This window comes from Ambystoma mexicanum, chromosome 5p (genome assembly GCF_040938575.1).
Source record: "Ambystoma mexicanum isolate Mex_15411 chromosome 5p, UKY_AmexF1_1, whole genome shotgun sequence".
Classification (NCBI taxonomy): Eukaryota; Metazoa; Chordata; class Amphibia; order Caudata; family Ambystomatidae; genus Ambystoma; species Ambystoma mexicanum.
Genome location: NC_090930.1, coordinates 526599483 through 526622088, shown reverse-complemented (window position 1 = coordinate 526622088; position 22606 = coordinate 526599483). Strand labels below are relative to the sequence as shown.

Sequence of the window (22606 nt, the reverse complement as noted above, 5' to 3'; positions counted from 1 at the left end):
CAACACATACAGATATAATTTACAATACTTTCAAAAGGCCACTTATTATTTGGTAGTTCCTGAACATGCACAATTGTTAAAGGAGTTTGACAGGTCTCCCATACTATTGTTAATAACCTGCACCCACAAAGTAATACAGTAATTGCATTTAGTCAGCATACACATGTAAGATATTGATTTTTGGGAAGTATAATAGTTGATTAGTGTTATCCTGATAGAGCGCCAGGTTCTACAGGCAATTTCCCAGCACAGCATATCATTTAAGGTCCAAAGTGCAACCCTAGCTAAAAGGCAGTTCGGCGAGGCCTAAAGACTTGAAAAGCAGCAGAAATCAAATGTTCCTGCAGAGACTTTCTAGTCTCTAGGAAGGAAGATACAAGAAGGCTTAACCAATATTGGAGACGCTGTAAAAGGATTTAATAAAGGGACAAAAGCAACAGCTTGAGTCGGAGGTAAGAGGGGGCTGCCATGGACACCACTACGTGCACTCCAATGCTCTAGAGCGACTTTCTGGACTAAGGTAAGCAGTACCTTTTTCCTCCACAGTACCTTCGGTTCGAAGAAAAAGTTGTGGCTGGTTTCTTCTCGATGTAGCAACACTAGACCGGACCTCCTGATTCCTTGGTCTGATGACAAAAGGCAGGACAATGGGCAGGCTCTCTCGGCAGCAGTCTCGAGGGAGGACCTCTGGCCCAGCTTTCATCAACTTCTCTGGTCACTTTTGGTGCCTTTTCTGCAGCACCAACAAAGGACGCGATTCGCCTGGTCAATGTTCGGTTCCTGCATTCGCACACTTGGCTGAGGGGGTCTGGATGAGATGGATTGTATCTCTGAAGTGTCATTGTGGGCTCAGCAAAGACTTGGACGAATTTGGCCTTTCCACGACGATGCCCTCAAAATGGGCAGCAGGTCTCCTGGTACTGAGGTCCCGCAGCCCTGGAAACTGACAGGACCTCGGGAAAGGGCTCAAACCAAAGTTCGTCCTGGGACTGGTTGTTCCCACCAATCAAAGGAAGGATCAAAGGAAGGATCTATGGCGGTCTTCTTCGGTTACTTCAGATTCCAGTGGTCAACTTGCTTTTCACAGCAGAAGCCTCACCTTTAATCCAGTTCCAGCACTCGCTCCTCCACAATCTTCCTCAGTAGTTTACAGAAAGGAGCGTTTGGCTGTCCAATCAGGACAGCCAGGCCCACAATGGGAGCTGGTCCCATTCAGGCACTCTGGCAGACAATGGACAGGGGGGGGTGGAAAACTCCTCCCGCACTTCCTGCCTGCCCGGACACTCTGGAGCCTAGGCGGGGACCCCCAAGGGTTCCCGCCGAAAGGCAAAACACACACACAAAACCTCTGAAACACTTGTGTACGAGCGCAATAGAAATAAAATATCAATCAATCAATCCCCCTGTCCGGGATGGTAGAAGAAGGGCTGACAAAGAACAACAATGTTAGTAATGGTGAAAAAAGAAGGGAGGCCCCAAGTTAGTACTTGGGTGCCCCTATAGAGCACCACCGAGGCTATGTACATAGCCTGCGGTGGAAAAATTACACAATAGTTGGTAGAACAGGTCCACTGCCACCAGCCATACTAGGAGGTTGTCTATGTGACTAAAACGTAACAGGAACAGAGAGAAGGGGAATACTAGTTATCCTTTTGGCACTCCACTTAAAGTGGTGTGTGCCAATCTCGCAGACTATAAAGTTTTTGAAGAGACTATCCTTAAGAACTGTAGTTATCTAGGATGAAGAAAAATAATCTCAAAGAAGGACCCTATGGGTCCCAGCAACAATGGCCATAAGGAGCTGTATGCTACAATAGTAAAATACAGTAAAAGACATCCAGCCCATGAAGCGTGTGGCAGACGAGGCTTTCGCTGCAAACTTCTCCCCTCCCTCCTCACCGGGCTGACTCACACCCTGACACAGCCGCCCCGTCCCTGCTCTACTCCTCTATTTCCGCTACTCTTGATGCTCTTGCCCTGTCATGAAGATCCGTTTGAAGTCCAAAGCCAAGTGCAATACTTGGAATGACTCTGACCTAGCTACACTTCAACATAAGTGTATGGCGGCTGAGAGGAAATTGAGGGCTTCTTGTTCATCCTCTGACAAACTGGCCTGCTGCCTGCTCCAAAGGCAGTACCGACTCTCTGTCCACACCAACAAGCGAGTCCACATTCAAGCCTGTGTCTCTACAGCATCAAACAACTTGGCCAAACTCTTTAAAATCTGTAAGGAGCTGGCCAACCCTGCTGCTGTCTCCACCCCTCCTCTCGGCTCCAAGTCTCTCTGCAATACCCTTTCCTCTCACTTTATCTCTAAAACCCAGGACATCTTGTCCACCCTCTCCTCCGCTTCCCCTCCTCTCCCATCTCCACCTATGCTTGCTGACCCTCCATCAGCTACCCCCACCCTCCTTCTCCTCTTTTCCTCTATTCTCCACTGATGAGGTCACCAGACAAGTCCGATCTAAGAAAGCTTCATCAAAACAGGTCCATCCCTGTTCCTCTAAAACCATTGTGCATCCTCTCCTCAAACCCACAGCTGATCCTTCTTTCCTGGCTAACTATCGCCCCAATTTCCATTACTCCCTTTTTGGGTAAACTCCTGGAAAAGCTGGCTATCTCTCAGCTTAACGCTCATTCTGATTCTGTTGGCTTTCTCCATGACCACCAATCTGGCTTCAGAGCTGCCAGAAGCACGGAAACTGCTCTACAGAACATCCGTGAAGATCTGCTCTCCAACCTTGAATCAAACATTCCTTCTGTCCTTATCCTACTCGATCTCTCTTCTGCTTTTGACACGATCAACCATACCACCCTGCGCAACAGTCTCCGTGACAACCTGGGTATACCAATCAGGCTCTGGCCTGGTTTACCTCTTTCCTCTCTGATAGACCCTCCCAGGTACAACTTGGGTCCTTCCTCTCATCCATCTCCCTCTCCACCTATGGTGTTCCCAGGGGGTCTAACCTCTCGCCGTGGCTTTTCAACCAATACCTGGCAACTCTCGCCTACTGCATTTCCATTTTCTGCTGAAATTTCCAGTGCTATACTGATGACACAACTCATTGTCAGGCTTCCCTCGGCCACCTCCTCTCATTCCCTCATCTCCGATTGCCCAATCGCCATAAAAAATGGGTGTGCCGCCAAAGATCTTTTTCTAAATGCCAACAAGACTGAGATCCTCCTCATCGGTACACCTTCACCATCCTTTCCCCTCACTCTCTGGCTGGCTTCCCTTGGCCCTCCTCCTACCCCTACCCGTACCTGTCAGGCTAAGAACCCTAGGGTCATCTTTGACTCCACACTTTCCTTTTCCGCACACATCTCTGACGTCTCTAAAAAGTCAAACTTCTTACTTCACCTTTTCAGAGGTACTCTGCCTTTCCTCTCCTCTCCTTCCCTCAGAAGCTCATTGTCTCCCAAGCTCTGGTTCTCTCTAGGTTGGACTACTGCAACAGCCTATTTCTAAATCTACCTGCCTCTACTCTCCGCCCTTTACAACTAATCCAGATCAGGACTGTGAGACTTGTCCTTAGCCTCAATCCCTGGGATCGTATCTCTCCAGCTCTAAAATCCCTTCATTGGCTCCCAGTAAATGCAAGGATTAAATTTAAAACTCTCTGCATCGCCCACAAGGCTATCTGGGGCCTGGGCCCAAAATACCTTCAACTATCCCTACGTAAATACCTCCCCTCTCGAGCACTTCGCTCCTCTACTTTTAACTCCCTCAGGGTCAGTCGTTTTTCAAAGAAACGAGCTGGGGGTAGATCTCCGTCTTCAGCTGGGGCCTCTCTTTGGAATAGCCTCCCTGCCACCTTGAAACTTGAGGAGAACCATCTCTGGTTCCAGAAGCACCTCAAGACCTTCCTCTTCGCTTCTGTCTTTGCCCCTCTTTGTCCCTGCTGATCTATTTTCTCCCTCAGGCACTGTGCACCTGGCCACCATCTGTCCTTCGGACCCAGGTACCTGCTCACCTTGCTACCCTCCTGCACTGCCTCCGGGCCACACCTCTCATGCAGTCCCCCACCCACTTTTCTTCTGCACTTATAGGATATACCCTATCCACTTAACCTAGCACTTGCCACTTGCTGGCTGCACTACCAATGTTTATCGCCTTATTTATTATTTATTTTACTTATTATTTATGCTGTCTCTCCTCTGTTCCGCACTTTCCACCTCTCCCCCCTTCCATGCAACTTTCCCACTTTTTCCCTTTCCCATGCACTTGCGTGTTCTCAAAGTCACTGGGCCTAGTAAGAAAGTTGTTTTTGTTCTCCCTTGTTCCCCTCCCCTTGCCTGCTTGCGCTCTGAATCCCTAGTGTACAAGCACAATATAAATAAAATATCAGATCATGCCATTAAGAGTTATGGAGGAAAATAGACTCCATGGAACATATAATATATAAAGAACAGAGATCCAAAAGACAGAGCCCATAGGAATGAATGAGTGGAAAGGGGCTTGACTCATTCAGGATTATAGAAAAAGGTCCAGATGTTCAGACAAAAGTGCTGGGATCCCACTAGGAGAGGGGATGAAGCATACAAATGCTAAATCTCCCTAACACTGTACCTCAACTGTTTCAAAATATTTTGCAGCAAGAGGTCCAGAAGAAACCTGTATAAAATGTCTAGGTCGCAACAGTGCCCGCTTAAAAATGGTTGCTCTTCTGCTAACCAAACAGAGTGGCTATCTTTCATGAGGCAATCTGTTGGCCCCATATTGAGTCTGCAGGCCTGAGAGGTCCAGGGCACCCATAAAAGGGTCAGTGAACCTGAATGCAAGTAGCCAATGAGGTGGCCCAAACGTTGGTCCACAAACTGTTCTGGCCAAACCCAGATAGGAGTAATTGATTTTTGCCCACTTTTGGGCATACTTTCAAGAAAAAGGCTGAAATGATGTGCAAACGACAAAATGATCAAATCTGTCCCGGTGTTTGGACTGTAAATCAGAGTGAATATTTTTCTATGGTCCATCAGTGGAAAAGTTTCAGAACCCCCTTATAACTTGCCCCCTTCCCTTTTCCAAAAGAAATTCAATGTTGGGTCTTTAGTTATTTTGTACAAGTTATAAATCCAACAAAACATGCACTTCCTATGGGAAATCCTAGTAAACTAGAAATATAAAGTCAGCATTCATAATGAATACGGTTTCTATAGTGCAAAAAGCAATTGCCTAAATACATTTTTTTTTTAAATCTATCTAAACTCCAAGGTGTTCATTTTACACTATATGTTAATTGCATACAGGGGACCACCAACACTGCCCTTATGTGTTGCTGGTCCATGTGGGGTGTTAGCAAAGGCCCCAAACTGAAGGTTCATGTGAAAAAGCAAAGCGAGAAGAAATTCAAAGGTCCATTTCACATTAAAAAACAAGATTTTTAAAGACTGACACAAAAACGGTTTTGCATGTGCGTTTGTAAGTTAAAGCAGTTTAAAGGTGAAAAATGCACCCCTGCGAACATAAAAATGTCAGGGAAAAAGACATGGCGCGTGTTGACAAAAAGTAATGTATATTATGTTTTGCATGCAAAATACCAGCAGACATTTGAAAAGAAAAGTCCACTTTATTTCCATGAAAAGGTTTCTGTAGGCCTGAGGCAAACCCTTTGGCTTGCTGTGGGGTAAATGTCACAAAGAACTTCCCCCACAGAAAGCCTGGGTTACAGCGCCCCCATCCCAAACTAATTTACAACAGCAACAAAATGTGGCTTGCTTGAAATGTGTGGAAAACCAAGGATTGTAACGCTCACCTGATTCCCGCAGAGGCGCCGGTCTTGACTGGGTGAATGCCGTATCTTCAAAGGTGATGTGTAACACACGATTGGCTCTTTGCGCTGGACCTCTGTGCACTGTATGTCTGACTCGAAGAGTAAGATGTCTTAGGTAAGTGAACGCCGAGCTCTCCATCTGCCTCGGGGCAGGGTGCCGTAACCAGTTTCTTCACTGGATAAGGGTGCAGGCCTCTTGACCTCAGAGGACTGCTGTCCGTCGTTAACTGCACAAACGGTAAGTTCTGGGCACTTCAAATGTCTTAAAAGTCTTTTGTAATGATATCTCTTGTTTTGCAGGGTTCCGGCGATGGCGGATGGCGGGCTGATGAGAGTTGAGGATCGAACCCGCGTGAGGAATAGAAGCGCCTGGAAGCACGTAAGTAAGCGCTTGTAGCCTGCTTCACGATGCGCACTAACTGTCCCTTTTATCTTGCAGGTACAAGTTCGGAGCTTTAGAGAAGCTGAAGGGTGCTGGAATACCCACTGGATTCGGCGTGGGAAGGAGTAATGGCACATGAGTAATAAAGTTGCCCAATGTCTTTAAACGCACCTTCTTTTGTCTTTCAGATGCGGGATGCAGCGCCGAAGGCCTCCGGAGCGTGCGAAGAGCTGGTAAGCTTTTGTCTTTCAGATGCCGGAATGCAGCGCGAGGCGTTGGTGACAGCCGATGGACCAGGTAAGAGATGCGCTGCCACTGAAGACCGTAGTGCTAACCTGTTCTTTCTTTGTCTTTACAGGTGCTGCTGAAGACTGGATTCCAGGATGGAAAGCCTTTGTTCCCTTTGTTCCCTTAGGCCCAGGATCAGAAGGAGAAGACACGATGAGCGTTCTGCTGCAGAGAATGCAGAATAACGCAAAGCAAGATTCATCCATCGGGGGTGGTTTAAATAGCCTCCTGTAGTGCTTAGGTGTCTCCTTCCACAGCCTTGCCTAGGTGAGAAAAGAGTTCCTGCTTTCCAGAAGAGTTCCAGTGTTCTGAACCTAGGGAGTGGCTCCTGCCCCACCCAACAGGAAAAGTAGTCCCAAACAGAAGAGGATCAGGGGCTCAACTGGCAGGTAAGTAAGCAGCATGGTCTGCTGCAGGTAAGACCACCCAAGCATTATGAGCCCGGCGCTTCCAGCGCTGGGACTGGGCATCTTTATGAGTCTGGTGCCACTGGCGCCAGGACAGTGTCCAAAAGGTCCCAATTGGGACTGGCTGGCACTCGGAACCGGGGTTATGGGTCTGCTTCCAAGGGAGTCGGGCAAGTCCTGATCTTTTGGAAGCAGAGATCATGACAGCACCCCCCCTCAAGGCCCCTCCCAAACCGGGCTTCTCCGGGGGTTTGGGCTTGTTAGGAAATGTTCGATGAAATCTTTTGATTAGACGAGGGGCGTGGACATATTCTGCAGGTTCCCAGGATCTTTCTTGGGGACCGTAGCCTTTCCAGTCAATCAGGTAAAATAGTTTAGATTTGGAGATCTTGGAATCCAGGATGCTTTTGACTTCAAACTCGAGTTCTCCATCAACTAGAATAGGTTTTGGAGATTTAGTTAGTCGGGTTTGAGGTTGCACGGGTTTTAATAGAGAAACGTGGAAGACCGGATGTATCTTCATGTGAGGGGCAAGTCCAACTTGACCGCTACTGAATTTACTATGGTAGTGATGGAATAGGGACCAAGGTATCTTGGGTTGAATGTGCGTGGTCCTTTTAGAGGTAGATATTTGGTGGATAACCAGACTTGATCTCCTACTTGATATTGGGGGGCTTCCTTCCGATGTTGGTCTGCTCCTTTCTTGTATTGTTCTTTAGCCCTTTGAAGGTGAGAAACGGCTTCCTTAAAGGCTTGGGTGATTGTAGAATGCAGGTAGTCTACTGCTGGTGTTCCAAGATCTTGGAGTGGATCCAACTCCGAGGTTCGAGGGTGACTACCGTATAAAAGAAAAAACGGGGTCTCCCCAGTTCCCGAGTGGACAGAGTTATTGTAGGCATATTCGGCTATCCAAAGGATATCTTTCCAAGTTTTTTCAGTTTGTTGTAGCATGCAGCGCAAATACTGTTCCAGAGTTTGATTGGTCCTCTCGGTTTGTCCGTCGGTTTGAGGGTGGTGGCTGGTCGAAAGTCTCACATCAATTTGAGCCGACCGACAGCAACTTCGCCAAAAATGAGAAATAAATTGACTACCTCGATCCGAAATGAGAACTGAAGGAAAACCGTGCAGTCGGACGATTTTTTCGAGAAATTCTCGGGCCAGAGTTGCTGCTGTTGGCAAGCCTTTGAGCGGAATGAAATGCGCCATCTTGGAGAATAAGTCCACGATTACTAGAATCGTATTGTATCCGGAGCATGGAGGTAGATCGGTGATGAAGTCCATAGAAAGCGTATGCCAAGGGCGAGGTGGGATGTCAATAGGGCGTAAGAGGCCGGCTGGTTTTTCCTTTTGACTCTTGTTTTGGGCGCATACTCCACAGGACATTATAAAGTCTCTGATATCTTTTTTCCAAGACGGCCACCAGAAGTAGCGCTTGATCTTTTCCGAGGTCTTGGTCATACCGGGATGTCCTTCCATTAAAGAATCGTGATAACAAGAGATTACCTTTTTCTGTAAATCTGTGCTGGGCAGGTATAACCGTTCTTGGAAATATAATAGGTTGTCCTTCACCGTAAAGTCCTTTCCCTGCAGATGCCAATTCTGTATGTCTGCTGGAGTTACCAGTAGCCTGGCTTTATCCTTAACTTCCTCTATGGATTGCGTGGCGATTACACCTAGAATTCTTTGTTCGGGAATGATAGGTACAGGTTTAGGATTGATCAAATGTTCTTCCACTCCCATCCGAGAAAGGGCATCAGCTTTACCGTTTTTTGTACCAGGTCGATAGGTAATTATGAAGTCAAACTCGGCAAAGAATAGTGCCCAACGGAGTTGCCTAGAGGATTGAGCTTTTGCGGTTTTCAAATATTGCAGGTTTCGGTGATCTGTAATCACAGTAACAGTGTGTCGGGCCCCCAGAAGATAATGCCGCCAAGCCTTAAAGGCGGACTTGATAGCTAGAAGTTCCTTATGCCACGGGATGCAACTGATTGGTTACTGGGTCCTTTTGTGATAGAACTGCCCCCATGGAAAGGCTCGAAGCATCAGTTTCAACGATGTAGGGGAGTTCCGGGCGAGGATGTTTTAAGATCGGTGCAGAGATAAATCTAGTCTTCAAATTCTGGAAAGCTTGTTCCGCCTCGGTAGACCATTCAAAACGTTTGTTTTTCTTTAACAAGGCGGTGATGGGCTGGACTATTCGAGAGAATTCGCGGATAAACCTGCGGTAAAAGTTAGCGAAGCCTAACATGCTTTGAACACCTTTTACGGAGGATGGCGATGGCCATTTGAGAATTGCATCGACCTTCTTTGAATCCATACGCACTCCGCTAGGTGATAATATGAATCCCAAGAATTCAACTTCAGTCACGTTGAAAACACATTTTTCCAACTTAGCGAAAAGTTTGTGTTGACGCAATCTCTCGAGGACCATTTTCACGTGTTTCCGATGTTCAGTTTCCGATGAAGAATAAACAAGGATGTCGTCAATGTAAACAACAACACACACATCTATGAGCTCTCTGAGGACATAGTTCATAAAATATTGAAAGGCGGCCGGGGCATTGCAAAGTCCGAAGGGCATGACCTGATATTCAAATAGCCCATACTTGGTGCGGAAGGCCGTCTTCCATTCATCGCCCTCTTTTACTCGTACCAAGTGGTAGGCTCCTCTAAGATCCAGCTTTGTATATATGCATGCTTTTCTGACTTGCTCCAGGAGTTCAGGGATCAAAGGTAACGGATATCTATTCTTAACGGTGATCTGGTTCAGGGCGCGATAATCTATACAAGTTCTAAGGTCCCCTTCTTTTTTTGGAACGAAGAACAAAGCTGAGGAAGCAGGGGACTTGGAAGGACGAATAAACCCATTCGCTAGGTATTGATCCAGGTATTGTCGGAGGTGAAGATTCTCAGGCTCGGTGAGGGCATAAATTCTACTACAAGGAGGAGTAGATCCAGGTATCAGGTCTATCTGGCAGTCATAAGACCTATGAGGAGGTAGAGAGTTAGCCTGATCCTTCCGGAAAACATCTTGGAATTCTAGGTATTCAGGAGGTAACTGGGGAGCCTCCGAGGAAATTGCTGCCAGTGCAACACCAGGTCGAGGGTGACAAGTAGAGACACATTCTGGAAACTGAACCGTTCTTGCTCGCCAATCGATCTGAGGATTGTGCTTCTCTAACCAAGGAATTCCTAGAATAATCTGGAACTGAGGGGCCTTGATCACATCGAACACGATCTTCTCATGGTGTCCATCTTGACTTACTAGTGTCACTTCTTGGGTGGTATGCGTTACTGGTCCGGAGGCTATCTCCGTACCATCCACCGTAGTAATGACGTCCTTTACAGCCTTTGGACAAAGTCAGATTCATCCTCAAAACCATTTCATGATCCACATAATTGCTGATGGCATCGCTGTCGACGTAAGCTTCAATCGCATGTAATCGATCCGGATGTTCAGGGCTAATGAGGACCATAGGTATCACGAAATGCGAGGTCACGGAACTGGTTTTAACGCTCGGCAAGAGGACCTCTATTCTTGTCGGGCGAGGTTGTTTCCCTGCTCAGAGTTTGTGACCCTGGTAACTGCAGCTCCTACTGCCTTCTTGGCTGGTTTCACCGGACAGTCTCGAAGAAAGTGCCCCGAGTTTCCGCAATAGAGGCATAATTGCAGCTGTTTTCTCCTTTCCCGCTCCTTTTGTGTTAGTGGTCCTTTCAGGCCCCCTATTTGCATGGGTTCCCCGGAGTCTACTCCTTTGGTAGGAGTTGGTGGTTTGGAAAATACTCGAGCATCAAACTTGGAACGATCGGCCTTCCTGTTCTGCAGTCTGTGGTCAATTTGAACAACTAAGTCAATATAGTCCGAACAGTCTTGCGGGGGATTCACTACTTGGGCTAACACATCTTTGAGCTCTCCACGTAGACCTCTATAAAACAGCGTAATCCTTTTGTCCTCAGGCCATCGAGTTTCCACTATCAGTCTGTTGAAAGACGCAATATAAGCCAAAAGGTCTTGATTACCCTGTCGCAATGAAAGGAGCTCATTGTCCAAGGCCTGCCCCTGTGAATGTCTTGCAAACAGTTTTTCCATACTGAGCTGAAAAGCTTGAAAATCATGGAGAACCGGATCATCTTGATTAACTAGAGGGATCGACCAGTCTGCCGCATTGCCACTAAGGTACGAAAGCACGAAAGCTACCTTAGCTTGATCAGTTGGAAAGGCTGCTGGCCGGCATAAGAAGTGCAACCGGCACTGATTAATAAATACTGCAAACCTCTTTGGGTCACCAGAAAATCGTTCGGGCGGAGCCAGAGGTACATTCCCAGGTAGGTTGATCTGCACTGGGTTCGTAGAGGATGTTGAAGGAAGATTTGCCCCTGATGGGGGTAACAGAGTTTGTCCGGCTTGTGACTGTAGCAATTGTCTAGCGAGATCGTCTGTTCGCTCCTTGGAAATAATCAGTTCCCTTCTTAGAGCATTCGTTTCCTGACGGGCTGCATGCACTTCTGCTCTTAGTTCCCCAAGTAACTGGGCTAGCTGGTCGGTATCCGAGGTTTCCATAGCGCCTGGGTGGGAGTTTTGCGGTTGGCTTTGCATTCTGTTACGCTCACCTGATTCCCGCAGAGGCGCCGGTCTTGACTGGGTGAATGCCGTATCTTCAAAGGTGATGTGTAACACACGGTTGGCTCTTTGGGCTGGACCTCTGTGCACTGTATGTCTGACTCGAAGAGTAAGATGTCTTAGGTAAGTGAACGCCAAGCTCTCCATCTGCCTCGGGGCAGGGTGCCGTAACCAGTTTCTTCACTGGATAAGGGTGCAGGCCTCTTGACCTCAGAGGACTGCTGTCCGTCGTTAACTGCACGAACGGTAAGTTCTGGGCACTTCAAATGTCTTAAAAGTCTTTTGTAATGATATCTCTTGTTTTGCAGGGTTCCGGCGATGGGGGATGGCGGGCTGATGAGAGTTGAGGATCGAACCCGCGTGAGGAATAGAAGCGCCTGGAAGCACGTAAGTAAGCGCTTGTAGCCTGCTTCACGATGCGCACTAACTGTCCCTTTTATCTTTACAGGTACAAGTTCGGAGCTTTAGAGAAGCTGAAGGGTGCTGGAATACCCACTGGATTCGGCGTGGGAAGGAGTAATGGCACGTGAGTAATAAAGTTGCCCAATGTCTTTAAACGCACCTTCTTTTGTCTTTCAGATGCGGGATGCAGCGCCGAAGGCCTCGCGAGCGTGCGAAGAGCTGGTAAGCTTTTGTCTTTCAGATGCCGGATGCACTTGCGAAGACCTCCGGAGCATGCGAAGAGTAGGTAAGCCTTTGTCTTTCAGATGCCGGAATGCAGCGCGAGGCGTTGGTGACAGCCGATGGACCAGGTAAGAGATGCGCTGCCACTGAAGACCGTAGTGCTAACCTGTTCTTTCTTTGTCTTTACAGGTGCTGCTGAAGACTGGATTCCAGGATGGTAAGCCTTTGTTCCCTTTGTTCCCTTAGGCCCAGGATCAGAAGCAGAAGACACGATGAGCGTTCTGCTGCAGAGAATGCAGAATAACCCAAAGCAAGATCCATCCATCGGGTGTGGTTTAAATAGCCTCCTGTAGTGCTTAGGTGTCTCCTTCCACAGCCTCGCCTAGGTGAGAAAAGAGTTCCTGCTTTCCAGAAGAGTTCCAGTGTTCTGAACCTAGGGAGTGGCTCCTGCCCCACCCAACAGGAAAAGTAGTCCCAAACAGAAGAGGATCAGGGGCTCAACTGGCAGGTAAGTAAGCAGCATGGTCTGCTGCAGGTAAGTCCACCCAAGCATTATGAGCCCGGCGCTTCCAGCGCTGGGACTGGGCATCTTTATGAGCCTGGTGCCACTGGCGCCAGGACAGGGTCCAAAATGTCCCAATTGGGACTGGCTGGCACTCGGAACCGGGGTTATGGGTCTGCTTCCAAGGGAGTCGGGCAAGTCCTGATCTTTTGGAAGCAGAGATCATGACAGGATTCTTTAGACTTGCTGTCTCTGCAGGACAATTTCCCTTGGCTGGAGCATGACCAGAATGTAAGGAGGAGGTGTGAAAACGGGTGCGACAATTAAGGAAGGCTGAAACTCCAACTACAAACCGGCAACCAAGTTCAAAAAGACTAATAAAAACACTGTCCCAGAAATGGCAAAAGCCCGCTGGAGGAAGGGAAGCTCATATGGGCACAGATGAAGATTCCCTTTTTTTATAGGAGCATTCTCATTTAGGCTTTTTTCTCAGCAACAATAAATCGGATTTTCTTTATGTGTCCTTTTTAAGATAATTTCCAGGCAATTTTGGGGATATGGAATTCATCCACCTGCGACTTTGGGAACTGTAATGGCCATTTAAACTAGGTTTCTGGTTGATCTGAATATGTTCCAAATGTGAGAGTTTGTGAACGGGTGGAGAGTAAAATTAGGAATATGGGTAATAAATGACATGTTCCTAACTATTATGCTTTTGGTCAAAACTGAGGAAAATTGCCACATGGCTGTGAAAAATGGTGCAAGCCAGTTTTATTTAATTCCCCATGATTAGGTGAATTAGAAAATATATATATTATGGCAGCTGCAAGTAAAATTATGAGGTTTTGCTACAGAACTAGTTTTTGCCAAACAGAAGGGGGTGAACTGAGTAGTACATCCTGTAAATCAAAGGAGGACATATGACAATTTTAAGTGCCAATATAGATTCATACAATAACTGTATGGTTCTCAAGGCACACATTATGGTTCTCAAGGCACACAAGCCCCGTTAGTTTCAGATCTCAATCTCAATGATAATCTGGGCTGTTTCCAGTGATGATCATGAGACAATACCTCTTTTTCAACGCTTACCCCATCTTGACATTTTTCTAAAAATTCAAAACATACCCGAGACGATTTTAGTGCATTTATATGACCTCTATATATCCAAATCACACATTCAGTTTGTTATACTTACAAGATATCATTAAATAATCCTCAGATGTGCTCTTGCCATCGTCTTCAGTTTTGATTGTAACTGTAGAACCAGGAATGGTCCTGGTTGATTGGATTACGGTTTCTGTTTCACAGTCTGATACAAGAACTTCCTCTGAAATGATTGTGGGAGAGTCAGGTCCTATGATAGAATCCTGGATCACATGTTCCATGTGAACATCAGTACTTGTAACAAGGTCTGCCACAAACACCTGGTCAGGCATCCTAACAGTTTCTGTTATCATTTCAGAGGTCAGCACATGATCACAGGTATCCAAGGCTTCCTCGATGGCAACATCAGTTTCCAACTCAGATTCTGCAATAACATCAGTTTCTGTGATGATATCAGGTCCTTGTATGACTTCAGAGGACAGATCATGCTCTAGAGTTATCTCATCATCAGTGACAATGTCAGAAACTAACACAGCTTCAGGAACCGATACAACAATATGGTCTCCATCGATGTGAGCTGTACCAGTCATTCCAGTCACTAGAAAAGATTAATGCAGAGTTAGTACATAGATAATCCATCATATGCACTGCATTTGAATAACGTATTAATGCTAACAATTGATCACTAGGGCATTAAGTATTTCCTGCATCATTTAGCAATATGTATTCATCACTAAATGATGCCATATTAGAGTCCTGTGTCAGAAGGTGTAGGAAGGGAAAATACATGGGAAAGGTTGTTGTGATACTGAATTGTTTGCCCTAGTACAAAGGTACTGTCTCTACACATGTTAATTCCACTCAAAATTAATCCAAGGAGTAGAAGGTTATGGTGGAATTGACAAGCACACCCATTAGCATTACCCATTATATATCTAGAGGTGTTACTCCTATGCAACTGAATACCCAAGACGGAGTGGCGGCGAGTGGCAGTCCTGCAGTCTGCTACCTCTTTTCCACTTCGGTCTCTCTTCAGGGCCTACTTCTACTGGGAGGCGTTTCCAGATACCTGCTCTCTCTACATAAGCGCGTTACCTCCGCGGAGCGGACGCGGAGTGGCGGCGAGTGGCAGTCCTGCAGTCTGCTACCTCTTTTCCACTTCGGTCTCTCTTCAGTGCCTACTTCTACTGGGAGGCGTTTCCAGATACCTGCTCTCTCTACATAAACGCGTTACCTCCGCTGAGCGGACGCGGAGTGGCGGCGAGTAGCAGTCCTGCAGTCATGCCAGGCAAGCAGGCAAAGACGACCACTCTGCCGCCGGCACAAATGGACCTTGAAGACGACTTGGGCCGCCATTTAAGAAGCGCCAGCTCTAACGCTAGTGTCAGAAAAACACAGCACAAGCTACATCAAACTTCCCCTTCGACACAATTCTGCCTCAGGCCCCCTTGACTCAAGACACTAGGCTGAAAACCTCATTAACGAGAGCGAGCGACAGAACTCCTGTATCGACCATCATCCCAACTTTACCAATTAATGAACGGCGAACAATGGACCTACCCGGTGTTTCGGGGACGTCTTCGCCGGGGGTCTTTTCTCCTCATGGCGAGGTCGAAGTCGGCAGGCGGGTTGATGGTCCGGCGAGTCCAGCGAGTCCGCGCCAGCCCTCGGAAGCTTCGGCGGAGTCTGTCTGCCCGCGCCCTTCCTCGTTTGCGACCGAGGCTCCGCCGGCCCCCGGAGGGGAGACGGCGTGGAGTCCTCTGGACGGGGCGACGGGTGGCGTCGCGGAGGCCGTGGTGGAGGCACAGTCACGGCCGGGGTCCGCCTCTACTCAGCCGAGGAGTGGGGTCCTCGTGGAGGCGGTCGTGCTGGACGGGGGCCTCCAGATCAGCTCAGTGGCAGCAACGAAACACGACCTTGTGTGCATCCCGGCCTCCCGGGAGATTGATTTACAACTAGCCCGGCCCCCTACCGTATTAATGGTATTAGCTCAGATCCACAAAGACGCAAAGAACCCTGCAAACAATGGCGAAGATTTGCAATTCTCACTCGACGTGGAATCTGTACCTCTAACACCTACGGCCGTGGACGAAACTTTTACTGAAACAAATCAGAAAAAAAGACCACGACTTGCTGGTACTACTTCTAAAAAAAATAAAAAAACACAGGACACAAAACAGAAACAGAAAAAGAAGACGCCCAATTCATCTGCAAAGTCAGGAGCCAACGGCAACCTTGAAAAAATAAACAAGACCTCCAATTTGAACACAACCAAAAACTTGAAAAAGGGCACAAAACAACTTCAACAACCACTGAAACTTTTAACAGACTTTTTTCGCAAGCATTCAAAGGCCTTCCAAGGCCTACGTCAAGATTTGACCGACGAGGAAATTCTAGAAGCGACCACTGAAAGCCCCCCCCCCAAACAAACAACGTAGACTGAACCTTTTACCTAACACCCTCACTCAGTCCCAACCCAAAGCGGCAGTCCCCCCAACGCCACCCCCAACCAATGAAAATGGGCAATCTGAGTCACTAGCCACAGTAGCACCCGTTGTTGCAAAACCTGTCCCCCTACACTTAGGCCCCACCATAATGGAAGGAGCCGCTATAACCAAGCTGTTAACACCGTGGATGCTAAATAGTACTGATACCATCACAGAATCTCCGGGTCCAATAGAGGTTGTCACTGCCCCTCTGTCTCTCAAAGAGAGTAACCTAACACTCCCGGTTCCTTTGCAGCCGGTAGGAGTGTCCAATGAGATGCCTTCAAACCACCCGACGGTCACCCAAAGTCCAATTACTACTGACAAAACCCTTTCGTCTCACCCAACCCTATCAGAGGAAGCTCCAGAAAAGCTTGACCTATCCTGCCACATCGAGGAGCCAACACCTGGAAAGGATTTAGTGACAAAGCCCTCTCCCTTGGGCCGTGACGACCGCCCCAGAACAACTAGCTCTCCTCCCGGTCACTCTCGGAGTAAGAAGCCCCCTCAAACGCCTAAACTCAACCTACAATTTGAGAGATCTCTGGACACCTTTTACTCCAATCTCAATACTTACAACAACCAAAGAAGACACTCACTAGACCATTCCCATAGAATGTTAAATACAGGAACCTTGTCCTCACACCCACCAACTCCACTGAGTAGTAGTTCGCTCTCTCAAGGCCCGAGCACCTGTAATGACCCTCCACCAAAAAAACTAGATATGTGCACGCTAATGTCGGCCTTGACAATCGCCCTCGCCCCTTTTACTAAACTTTATGAGACCATCGGAGACACCTTGAAAGATCAAATCTCAATACAGGCGGCCATGTCAACTAAATTGACATTCGTTGAAGGGTACATAATGGCCCTAGAGCGGAAACAAAAACAGGGGGACCCTTTTAAACCACAGCATCCTATTCTATCCAACGATATAGGAATTGACGCTGCAACAGAAGCGACTATGGGGCCACCCCATATATCACGTGAATCGAAAGCGACTCAAACCGCTGTATTCATAGACTTAACAACGACCCTTAACTTACAAACAACGACAGAAAAAACTACAAAAGATCCCCTAGAGGGTACCACAAAACCCATGAGCACCTTAAACTTAGAACCAATATTTCAAATTCAAGCACCCATCAGGGCGAAACTTCCACCTTTGATAAAAACTTTAGCAACCCAATCGATCTCAATGTTAACACCGAAGGATAAACAAAGATCGCCCCCTGAAAAAAATGACCCTTTTAACCCCTCACCCAGAGGGGTCCAGGAGTTTCTAAATCATGAAGAGTTGATGAATCTCACACAACATCTAACAGAGAAATCTACACCTCTCTCAATGAAAGAAAACCCCACGTCTGATACAACTATGTCACATCCCCATCACCAAACCAGAATTAACGTAGTAGACTCGGGAGCTGAGCTCTCATCGCCAATCACGACGAATCGTAGAAGGTCCTCCGCCAGGAAACAAGATGAAGTGAGGAAACACTATTCCCAACACGCAAGGTATAACACAAAGAACAGATCTTCTCACAAAACTCGTGAAGATCGATCGCGCTCCTATCGCCCGCAGAATCGGAACGATCGCCACGAAGAAACTAAACACTCCCTCCGCGACGAAAGACGATATCCACCTCGTCCACAAAGACCCTCCAACACACCTCGCCCCACAACCAACAAAATAATCAAAGCCTCACCGCAAAAAGACCCTCACATTAGATGGATTCTGAAGTTGGAGCAAATTCAAGAAAACCAAGATAGAGTAACTCTAAATAGACGATCAGTCCTTGACCTCTTCAGCTACATCCCTAACCTGCGTGCGGTGAAATCCGCGGACATCCGGATAGTTGACCCAAGCCATAGGCACCATAAGGCGATTTCCCATCTTTACATTTCATCCTCAGCTACGAATAAAATCCTAAGAGCAGCAGTTGAAGACCTGCTAATCATGGGCTATGAGCTAACTGAATCGACAAGGGAAATAAAAACTCCTAAACACGCGACACTAGACCCCACCACGACCTGTAAAAAGGGGAAAACCGACTCAAAAAACATCCACCAACAACAACACCGGCCCACGGAAAGCGTCAGAGACATCGAAAAACGGAAAAAAACTACAAATCCAACCGTCCAGAATGAGCTTCCGAAACTACTCACCAAACGAAGAGGTTACTCCATTACATCAGGCGACCACTTCCAGAAAACGCTGTCCTCCTCAACACTCCAAAGAGACACCCAGGATAAACGGTTAATGACAGACCCAAGAAAAATCCAAAAGAAGGTTCAAATCATGTCATACTCAAACGTGGTCAAAACCACTCCAGCCTCGACCCTAGAGACGATGTGGTCATGGCTGCCTAAGGCCTTGAAGTCCCAGCGCCAAAAATAGCCACCAACGTGCCTCACCAACGGCGACACGACCAAGGAGCCTCACAGTCAGTCTCCTGACCGAATAAAACTATGCTCATGGAACACTAGAGGCTTCCACCATCTAACTATTCAGAGCTCTATTGATTGGTGCGAATATGACATCATTTGCCTTCAAGAGACCTGGCTCCTCCAACCTCCGATCATCGATGGGTTCGTGACAAATATTGTCGCAGCCAAAAAAGGCTCATCAGGCCGACCAACTGCCGGCCTACTTGTCGCGATTCGAAGCGGTCGAGGCATAACGAACATAGTAAAACTGAAAGAGACCCACGACATGCTGATGATAAAGCTAAACTGGTCGTTTGCCACAGAGAGCACCTCAGTCCATTCAAAGTCGATGGTCATTATTACTATATACTGGAACCCGGCCACGACAAATACTCTAAAATTCACCAAAGAAATGGAACGCGACATTGACTGGATTCACCTAAACCATCAAGTCGATCACATACTTATATGTGGGGACCTCAACATCAAGTGTCACAATCCAGATAACCCTCTTCCTGTCAAATCGAAAGACCTCTCTACAGATCAAAGGGCATCTGAATGGCTAAAGTTAATGGATTCTAGAGCATTCCACAACCTTGACCACTCCTTCCCCGACTCAAAGAGGCCCCCAACGTGGGAAAGAGCTAATTCCAAATCAACAATTGACCACATCTTCGTCACTCGGCCACTACTAAACCTGGTTACTTCATTCAATGTGAAAAGAACTGAGGAGAGTGACCATAACCTTCTAGAAACCACCTGGCACTTGACGGTGCCAAATAAGGCTGCGATGCCAAACAACGTCGAGCTAACATCGCAAGGCACAAGACTGAAAATGACCGAAAAAGCCATAAACTTGTTAACAACAGCGTACAAAGACTTAATTTCACGAAACCAGCTGTCTCCGACTGACTATACTCCTCTGTTGACAGCTTTCAGAATCCCACGTGGAAAGAACAGTGAAAGCCGCCCACAGCGGACGCACACATTTGACAAATCAATTCAAGAAAAAAAGAGAGAGTTAAGGAGAACAAAAAGACTCGCCCGGAAACTGAAACAACTGCTAGCAACATCTACCGTCTTAACTGCGGTAAAAACTTACAAAACTTGGCTGAGAGTCTATCGACATAACCTCCTTCAACAAGATGCGGAAAACATCCTCAGGGCTATAAACGGCAACCACGCCAGAGACTTCTGGACGCTCATTCATTCAGCCACTCCAGGCGCTCTACCTGATCAAATAAATGGCATCGCGGCCGCTGCATGGGAGGAACACTTTGAAGCCTTATTCAAAGAACTGGAGCCAACCGAGGTTAAAACATTTGAAACAACCAGCGCATGGATCGACATTAGTGACCAGGACGACATCCAAACACAGATAAGAAAACTAAAACCATCCCGTGCCCCTGGCCCGGATGGGATAACAAATCTCGACCTCAAAACTCATCCGGAGAGGTGGTCTCAACTTCTAAGTATTATTTTTGCTCGTTGTGCAGCTTCGAGATCAATTCCTCCATCATGGACCCGGGCGAATATCGTTCCAATTTATAAAAAGGGCAATAGAGCTGACCCCACAAACTTTCGCCCCATAGCGCTTTTGGATTCAATAGGCAAACTATTTGGATCCCTTCTTCTGAAACACTTTCTAAGGTGGGCAACTAACGCCCCCTGTCAAGATAATCTCCAAACAGGATTTAAGAAGAACCTGGGCACGAACGCAAACATCTTGCTCTTGAACACACTGAAAAACAAGATCCTTGAAGGTAAACCCAACCTATACATTACGTTTATTGACCTAACACAGGCCTTCGACAAAGTGGATCGGTCTAGACTATGGCAGAAATTAACAACTTGGAAATGCCCAGCCGAGATCTTGAACCCGATCAAAGCTTTATACTCAGACACGTCAATGAGAGTAAGGTTGAACCAACAAGGGTCCCTCTCGGGAGAGATAAAAACATCGAGAGGTGTCAAGCAAGGCTGTCCACTCGCCCCCGCGCTGTTTTGGACCTATCTAGGGGACTTTCAAGACTCTGAAAAACTAATTCGATCTTTCCCACCAAAATTGGGGGGTGACCAGATTAGCCACCTATTGTACGCTGACGACCTGATCCTACTGGACCACACTCCCATAGGTCTGCAACGTCAATTGAATAACCTCCAAAGATACATGGCTGAAAACAATCTAGAAATCAACGTGTCCAAAACCAAATCGATGAGGCCCCATAAAACATCAAAGAGAGTGGGAAAAATTAACCTTTGTCTCGGCCCCATTCAAATTGAATCAGTCAATAGCTTTAAGTACCTGGGAGTCACGCTGGACAGTTCTGCGAAAGACAAAGCAATGCAAGAATCTCTCATTGACAAAGTCAAGATCTTATCCATTCAGGGAAAGGCAATCGATCTTAAATTTGGCCGTTACTCTATAATCCCAGTGAGAGACTTTTACAAAAAGAAGGTGATTCCCTCGATAATTTACGGATCAGACGCCATGCCCAACCTACCGGCTGAGCTATGGCCAAAATTGGAAGCCCAATTCTGGAGGAAAATCCTCGGCCTCCCGAAATCGACACCGATAGCACCGCTCAGGAGAGAACTTGGTCTTTTATCTCTGGGCACCGTGGTCGCGTTGAACAGTGTCCTACTCTATAGGAAATGCATCATGCCAGGGACCCCATACGCTTATCATCTGATAAACCAGGAACTCGAATTGAAATCATGCAACTCTCTCCTGAAATGGGAATCAAATATTCTCGCCCTCCTACGTTCAGCAGAAAGCTGTAAGGAAGAGCTGATAACCAACCCTGTAAAAACCTCTAAAAAAATCAAAGAGTGGGATTGGATTAAAACTACAGAAACAGCAAACAAATACAAACTTACCAGTCACCTTCCTCCTTTTTTTAAGAAACAGGACACGCTGCAAACCTACCTCAAACTATTTCCAAGTAGAGCAGCTCGCCTCTATTTTTTGAAAATTCGTTTAAATCTCTTAGAGACAAACGAGATTCTGGCAATTAGAGGTTTATCAAACACAAACCGATGCCGTCACTGTAAATCCCCTACAGAAAAAGAAACGATTCGCCATCTTTTGCTAAACTGCCCTATGACACGAGAAATTCGTCGTATTTACTTGAAGAATTTAATTTCCGACTTTGCACTGCTAGACGAGGAAAATTGTTGGACCAAGCTGATCGCAGGTGACAAACCAGGCTGGGCCCTAGCCACGGTAAACATCATACAATACACCATCAACTTGATGCGCTCCTTAGAGGTCCAGCAGGCCGCCGCTCTTCCGGCAGACAGCCTCTAGTCAGGCTGCCATCTATTTGTCTCTGTACTAGCGGGGAATAGCTCGCTAGCATGCCGCACGCTTTAACAGCAGTCGCTTGTTCTACTTTGGCATAGGTTGGTTGATTTCCTCTGTTTCTTGCCCACAACGTGAACCTTGATCTTCTAGAACCAGACACTGAATTAGAATTTATTGAGTCGGACCCTCAGTCCTTTTTCGTTCGTTTTTGTAAAAAAATCCAAAGTGATTAAACACAACAAAAAAAAAAAAAAAAATACCCAAGACAAAAATCAAATTTTACACTCTAAAACGTGTCGAAGAAAGGCCATCCGTTATTAGCATCACGCAATGCTAAGACCAGAAAGTGGTAGAAATATTCACATGAAAAACACAAATTATCTATTGTGGAATTCATTGCAAGATTACTTTAGAAACAGTGGCAAAGGGTGCAGAGGAAAAATATGAATCTTTTTAACAGGGTCGCTGTAGGGGCTATTTAGTTTACACAAATTCAGTGGGATCCTGAGAACATAAATAAAGCTGGTAAGAAGGAAGTTGTCAGATGCAATGGGCCTCCTCGCGTTGCAGGCAAGATGGCACGAAGATAGAGTAAATGTGATCCTAAAGAACACATGGTGTCTTTTAGGTTAGAAATTGCTGCTGGCATGGTGTGGAAGGCATATGATTGAAGCTTGATGCAAA

General features: G+C 46.8%; 1 protein-coding gene across 3 annotated transcripts in view; it reads right to left on the bottom strand.

The window, feature by feature from the left end:
* Window positions 1-22606, bottom strand: part of ZNF711 (zinc finger protein 711) — a 1172956-nt gene that overhangs the window by 815646 nt on the left and 334704 nt on the right. For all 3 annotated transcript variants that reach the window (XM_069612930.1, XM_069612928.1, XM_069612929.1), the window contains exon 5: window positions 13794-14300. In XM_069612930.1, the coding sequence (XP_069469031.1) occupies window positions 13794-14300 (507 nt within the window). The remainder of the gene's footprint in view (window positions 1-13793; window positions 14301-22606) is intronic.